At 41.6% G+C, this 7,894-nt stretch overlaps 1 protein-coding gene across 1 annotated transcript; it reads left to right on the forward strand.

Moving 5' to 3' along the window:
• Window positions 1-5,528: 5,528 nt before the first annotated feature.
• Window positions 5,529-6,377, forward strand: LOC140183507 (uncharacterized). The gene has a single exon (XM_072231955.1). It carries the CDS (start codon window positions 5,529-5,531, stop codon window positions 6,375-6,377), a length of 849 nt encoding a protein of 282 aa, XP_072088056.1.
• The last annotated feature ends 1,517 nt before the right edge of the window (window positions 6,378-7,894 follow it).

The following is a 7,894-nucleotide window of genomic DNA, read 5'->3' on the forward strand; positions in this document are numbered from 1 at the left end:
GAAAAAGTATGTAAACAACTGGAATAAAAGGGTTAAAGGGATGGGAAGAAAAACAACTGAAACTGAAATTAAATTGCTCAAACAGAATTTTAAATCAGCAGAATGAAAAATTCTCAATCTAGTAATCCTCCAACGTAATCATTGTTGATACAAATCAATCCCCGGCAACGGCGCCATAAACTTGATGCACGGAAAACTTGTCTCTCAACAAATTTCCTTCGGCAAGTGTACCGAATTGTCGTCAAGTAAAAACTCACTATAGAGTGAGGTCGACTCCCACAGAGATTGATTGATCAAGAAACTTTAATTAGAGGAATGTTCTAGTTGAACGAATCAGAATTTGATTTGAGATTTGTAGAAAATTAAATAGCGGGAAAGTAAATAGTAGAAAAAGTAAATGCTAGAAATAAAGAGCTTAATGTAAATGGCATAAAGTAAATTGCAGAATCTTAAATGGGAATGGGGGAAATGCTCATTAAAAGTAAATGGCAGAAATTAAAGAGAATGGGTAAGATCAGAAATGGGAGTTCATTGGGCTTAGGAGATGTTGCATTCTCCAGATCAAATTCATTTTCATCTCTTCCTCAATCAATGCATTCATTGATCTCCTTGGCAATCTTAAGTGATCGAATTCCAATTCCTTGGTAATCCAATCTCTCAAATCTTGATCAATAGCCAATTCCTTGGTCAATTGCTCATGAGAAGAGATGAAGTATGGGCACTGATTATACCACATGCATTCCCAAATCAAGTATTAGAAGGATTATAGTCACATATCCATCCAAATCCAATTTGATCCAGCATGAGAAAGCATTTCTAGCATGATCTCTTCATTCCTTTTCCAAGATTCCGAAGAGATCCAAGTATGAATAGTTTCTTTTCCAAGATAACTACCCAATTGGATGAAGATTGAAAGCTTTCTAGAAAAAATCAAGAGAAAAGATAGAAGAAGAAGAATGAAAACTAATATTGATCCATCAAATTGCAGCAGAGCTCCCTAACCCAATGAAAGGGGTTTAGTTGTTCATAGCTCTGGAAAATGAAAACAAAGATGGAAAATACATCTTGAAGGTAAAACTAGAAGTTGCCGAGAAAGTAAAAATACAGAGAGTAGTTCTATGCCCCAGGCTCCTAAAGTTTCCAACCCCTTTTTAATTCAAAGCTACTCCTATATATACTACTCTTCTGATCTTCTAGTTGGCTCTTCAAGTCTTGGGTAAGGGCCTCTGGATCTTGAGTTTGAAGCAATTATCCTCTTTATTGGGCTTAGCTTTGCTTGCAGAGAGAAAATGTGAAGTAGGCAGGGACTTTGGCTCAAGACGTTAGTGGTATCAACGTTAAGTGAAAGTGTGGGTTCGAGAACGTTAGTGACAATCACCTTTTTCACTAACGTTCCTAACCCAAATATGATCACGTTGACTTCAACGTTAGTTGCACTAACGTGACCACTAATGTTGCCTCTTGGCCCTTCGCATACGTTATTGGGACTTACCTTTCCCAATAACGTGATGAGTCACCCCTTCTCCTTACGTTAGAGTCCATGTTAACTAGGTTAACGTGGCTTCTAACGTAGTAATGCCAATCCTTCGAGAACGTTAGTGACACTTACCTTTGTCACTAACGTTTCAATGTGCCCCTACTTCCCACGTTAGAGTCCACGTTAACTAGGTTAATGTGGCTTCTAACGTAGTAATGCTAGCCATCTCCAATGTTAGTGACAAAGGTGAGTGTCACTAACGTTGGCTCATTATCTCTTTATCCACGTTAACTCCCACGTTAACTTAGTAAACGTGGGAGTTAACGTTGCTCATGTGGCTCTTGGTGGTTCAACCCAACGTTAGCGACAAAGGTAAGTGTCACTAACATTGGCGATCAATTGCTCTCTCCACGTTAGCTTCCACGTTAACTAAGTTAACATGGGAGTTAACGTGGCTCATGGAGGCTTGGCCAACGTTAGTGACAAACGTGAATGTCACTAATGTTGGCTTCTCTTTTGCTTTCCAACGTTAGAGTCCACGTTAACTAAGTTAACGTGGCAACTAACGTGGCCAATTATGAGCTTTGTCCAACGTTAGTGACAAAGGAGAGTGTCACTAACGTTGGCCTTGTTGTATTCTTTCACGTTAGAGTTCACGTTAACTTAGTTAACGTGACTCCTAATGTGGGCTGTGATGGCTTCGAGGGCGTTATTGGCGATTACCTTTCTCACTAACTTTGCAAGCTAGCTCCCATTCCACGTTAGAGGTCACGTTAGTTGAACTAACGTGAATGCTAACGTGGTTCTTCTTTGCTTCCTTTGTCCTGAAATCAAGCAGCAAAGTGCATCAAAGTTCTAATCCAAGTCATGAGACATGCATCATCCAATTTGTCATATAATTCATGCAAAATTCTCATGAAATCATGTAAAATGCACATTGTATACTTGAAGCAAAATGTAAGTGAATGTCTACCCAAAACTAGCTTATTTCTTAAGAAAATGCATGAAACTACCTTAAAAACAGTAAAGAAAGGTCAGTGAAATTGGCCAAAATGCCTTGGCATCATGAAGGCAAAGGTTCCGAAGGATTTCAAAGCCCCCGACATGGATCCCTACGACGAGGCATCCAATCCAAGCCAACATCTTAGTAACTTTAGGAGTCGGATGTACCTCACTGAAGCCTCTGACGCAACTGGCTGTAAAGCCTTCCCAACCACTCTCACCAAAATAGCTATAAAGTAGTTCGACAGTCTACCCCCAAGATCAATTACCTTCTTCGACGATCTCGCCAAGAAGTTCCTAGCCAGATTTTCTATTCAAAAGGACAAGATCAAGCATGCTCCAAGCCTACTCAGAGTCAAACAAGGAGACCGGGAAAGCCGCCGAGCTTATATGGAGAGATTCAATAAAACATGCCTCGACATACAGAATCTCCCGATCGAAGCAACAATCATGGGACTTATCAACGGCCTACGAGAAGGACCTTTCAGCCAGTCCATATCCAAGAAGCACCTTACTTCCTTGAACAAAGTGAAGAGCGGACGAAAAGTATATTAATATGGAAGAGAATTCCCAATTAATGTAAACCTCCGAAATCGGTTTCCCCTACCCCTCCTGAGACAAGGACAAGGAACCAAAGAAAAAAGAAGATCAACCTACCGAGAAACCCAGGAAGTACCACAACTACACCCCACCCCGAGTATCCTTAGTGGATGTCTACAGGAAAATATGCCATACGGAGAAGATCTCACCGCCCCATCCAATCAAACACAAAAGGGGAGGAAGTCGGACGAAATATTGTGAATACCATAAGCTTTATGGGCACCCTACCAAAGAATGCTACGACCTGAAGAACGTCCTAGAAGAATTGGCCCGGGAAGGAAGACTAGACCGATTCCTAGCCAACAGATCGGACGATCCTAGGAAGAGAAGAAGGGATGAAGAGAGAAGACAAGCTGAACACCCCCCTCAAACCCCAGAGAGGCACATTCACATGATCAACGGTGGATTCGCAGGAAGAGAGATCTCAAAATCATCCCGTGAAAGGCACCTTAAAGAAATATGCCACGTTGAAGAAGAGAGTAAATCATCTGACCTTCCCACAATCTCTTTCACCGAGGAAGACGCTACTGGAGTCATCCCCGGGCATGACGATCTTGTGGTAATCACTATCGTACTAGCCAACGCCAACCTCCACAGAACGCTGGTCAACAAGTGGTGCTCGGCAGACATCCTATTCAAATCCGACTTTGACAAGCTTAGGCTCAAAGAAAAAGAATTAAGAGCATATAAACTTGATGTCCTGAAAACTGTCTCTCAATAATTTTCTACCGGCAAGTGCACTGGATTGTCGTCAAATAAAAACTCACTATAGAGTGAGATCAAATCCCACAGGGATTGGTTGTTGAGCAACTTTAATTGGAGAAGTGTTTTGGTTGAACGAAATCATAATTGAATTGGTGTTACAGAATGTAAATTGGCGGGAAACTTAAAGTGCAAGAAATGTAAATGAACATAAGTTAAATTGCAGAATAATAAGAACAGAAACTTAAATTGCAAGTAATTAAAATGCAGAAGCTTAAATTGCAAGAAATTAAATGGGAATGGGGATTAAGCATGAAATAAAAGAACAGAATGTAAACAGAATAGGTAAGATGAGAATAGGGAGTTCATTGGGTTTCAGGAGATATTAAACTCTCCGGATCAAATCATTTTCATCTCTTCCTCAATCAATGCATTCATTGACTTTGCTTGGCAATCTTAGATGATTGAATCCCAATGTCTTGGCTCACCAATCTCTCTAAGCATGAACAATTCCCAATGTCTTGATTTAATTGCTCATGGGAAGAGTTAAAGTTTGGTCACTAATTATACTACACAAATTCATAGATCAAAGTATTGGTAGGATTAAATGTCACGATATCCATCCAACCCCCAATCTAATCTAATGTGAGAAACCATTTCTAGCTTGAATTCCTCATCCCTCTCTCAAGGATAAGAGGAATTCCAATTATGGAGCTTCTCTGTCAAGACAACTACCCAATTGAATTAAGATAGAAAGCTTTCTAACAAAAATCAAGAGAAAATAAAGAAGAAGAAGATGAAAACTATTATTGATCTATTGAATTACAATAGAGCTTCCTAACACAATGAAAGGGGTTTACTTGTTCATAGCTCCCAGAATGGAAAATGGAATTGAAAGATACATTGTAGAATTGAAAAGTTGCAAAAAAGGAAAATTGTCCACGTGTACGCGTGACATATGCATGTTTACGGCCAGAATGCTCATCCATGGATGCAAAATTCCCAAATTGAATTTTGAAACATTTTCGCACATGTTGGCCTCAGCGTTGGACCAGCAACACTCCCTTCAATGTTGATTCATCCACGCGTACGCGTCACCTACACGGGCACGTGGATTGCCAAATTTCACGCTCACGCGTACGCGTAGCATACGCGTGCGCGTCAATGTGCTTTTTTCAAAATCAAGTTTTAGAGCTCAGATCGCGCACGTTGGCCTCAACGTTGGACTGGCAACGTTCCATCCAACGTTGGCCCATTCACGCATGCGCATATAGCACGCGTACGCGTCGCCACAGTTTTTCCATTTTTTAGAAAGCATTTTGTATCAAGCGTTGGAGGTAACGTTGGCTCACCAACGCTCCCTCCAATGTGAGTATCAGAATTATGCAGCAGATTTTGCTCTTCCTTCCCTCTCAACGTTTGAGGCAACGTTGGTGGTTTAACTTTGGCCACCAACGTTGCTTCCTCTTCATCCTTTCCATGGACATTCTTCAACCTCCTTCCATGCATTTTTTTTCACATGTCATCAACCAATACATGCACCAAAGCCTTGCTAATATCATGAGATTGCATCACTCTTAGCGCACAAGTAATTATGGCATAATTCTCATGAAATTGTATCAAAATAACGATGGTTGAATGAATCTAGGCATACATGAATTTTTAACCCAATTGCTTACTTATAGCTCAAGAAAGTGCATAATACCTACTAAAAACAAAGGAAAAAGGCTAGTGAAACTAGCCTATGATGCCTTGGCATCAATACCCCAACAGCTTATTTGGGTTGGGAGACACTCCAATCCATCCCCTTGGGTACATCCCGCTACACACTACCTTCGGGAAATGGGCCCGGTCCTGGATACTAAGCATAGACTACATTATAGTCGATGTCAGCTCGACGTATAACGCATTCCTAGGCCAGACGACTCTAAACCAGCTCACTGCAGTAGTCTCTACTCCACACTTGTGCATGAAATTTCCAACTGCGGAGGGCATAGCTACCATGAAAGGGGAACAGAAGCTCGCACGACGATGCTACAATGAAAGCCTGAACCAAAAATGCGATCCAAGAGGAAAAGAGGCTAACACTATCGAACTCGGAGGAGCCCAGGTTCGTGAAGAACTCCGTCCACATCCAAAAGGCGAGACTGAAGATGTACAAGTCGGAGATACACCAGACAAGACAACAAGCATAGGAGCGAACCTAAGGGAAGACCTAAAGGAGCTATTAGTCAGGCTCTTAAAGGAAAACTTCGACCTCTTCACCTGGAGTGCCGCTGATATGCCTGGCATAGATCCCAGCTTAATGTGCCACAAACTGGCCGTGTACCCCAGGTCTCGGCCAATACAACAAAAGCGCAGGAAGCTCGATCCAGAAAGATTGCAAGTCATGGAGGAACAAGTGCAGGCCTTGCTAGAGGCAAGCGTAGACTACACGGATCTCAATAAAGCCTGCCCAAAGGATCCCTACCCTCTCCCAAGCATCGGCGCACTAGTCGACGTGTCCTCAGGCTACAAATACCTCTCTTTTATAGATGCATACTTGGGATATAACCAAATATTGATGCATAAACCCGACCAAGAAAAAACCTTGTGATGTGTGGAAAACGATCCAACACAAAACTCACCGACAAGTGTACCGGGTCGCATCAAGTAATAAAACTCACGGGAGTGAGGTCGATCCCACAGGGATTGAAGGATTGAGCAATTTTAGTTCGGTAGTTGATTTAGTCAAGTGAATCAAGTATTGGTTGAGTGATTTTGTATCCAACAGTAAGTCAAGAGCAGAAAATGTAAAGGGAGAGGGGTGAATTGCAGAAATTAAAGAGAACTGAAAGTAAAAGAGCTGAATCTTAAAGAATAAGAAATTAAATGACTGAAACTTAAAGTGCAAGAAAGGTAAATTGCAGTAACTTAAAGTGCAAGAAATATAAATTGCTTGAATGGAAAAGGGGTTTGAGGACTGGGAATTTAGAAATTAAGCAAGGGAAATTTAATTGCAGCAATTATCAAAGCAAGGAATGATTTGAATTCTGTTAGATCTCAAACAGAAATGGAAATTAAATTGCAGCAGGGGTTCACAGAAGAACCAAAAGGAAAATGAGATCTCAGGGCTCTAGAGACTAGATAGCAGAGTCTAGATCTCAATTGCCTTCCCAGATCCAAGTTCGCAAAGCAATTAACAAGAAATTAAAGATTGAAGCAGTAAAAGAAATTAGATTCAACTCAATTATGCAGAAGGGAAATTAAAGAGATCTTGAATGGAGATTGAGACAGAAATTCCTCAATTCTTCACACCCAAAACTCAAACAATAAAAGTAAAAATGCTCAAGCAAGAACGAGGAAGAAGAGAGATCAATTCTCCTCCCCAATTCTCTCAAATCTCAGTTCCTAGCTCTCAATGAAGTCTCAAAATTCAAAAATCCCAAGAAGGTTCAAAAGTCAAAAGTAAAAGTAAAGGTTTTAATTACATCAAACTATCTCCTATTTATACACTTTCTCTTCTTGGATTTTGGAATTTGGATGGGCTTTTGATTTGGTGAAGAAATAAATTAAATTGGATTTTTAATCCAATTTTCAGCCCATGAGAAAGTGGCTTCCAGGAGGCTGCCCTGCCCTTGTGGAGGGCAGAGCAGAAAATGGTGCGTGCGGCCCTCGTTGCGTGCGTGCTTAGTGCGTTCAAGATGCTGCAGGATGCTGCCCTGCCCTTGTGGAGGGCAGGGCAGAGTTGTCATGGTGCGCCATGCTGCCTATGCGTGCGTGCTTGCTGGCCGAGACTCCCTTGGTGCGCGTCAGTGTTGTGCGCTGGCCATGCACCACAAAATGCTGCCCTGCCCTTGTGGAGGGCAGGGCAATGTTGCCAAAAGGTGGGGTTCCAAGTTCGAAACTTGGTGGAGGCACACGCTGCTTCTTTTCCTTGGTTTTCTTGGCACCAAAGTAATGCTTAGTTCCTTGTTTCCTCATGGTGCCGTGTTCGATCCTGGGAGAATGAAAGCAAGCCAATTTTTGCTTGATTTTATTGTGCTTGAGCGCTACTCCTTTCCTCTTTGTCCTTGGGTTCGAAACCCATAGGAAGCATTATGAAGCAATTTCTTTTGAATTGTTCTTGGGTGA

Source organism: Arachis hypogaea, chromosome 3, assembly GCF_003086295.3.
Source record: "Arachis hypogaea cultivar Tifrunner chromosome 3, arahy.Tifrunner.gnm2.J5K5, whole genome shotgun sequence".
NCBI classification, from domain to species: Eukaryota; Viridiplantae; Streptophyta; class Magnoliopsida; order Fabales; family Fabaceae; genus Arachis; species Arachis hypogaea.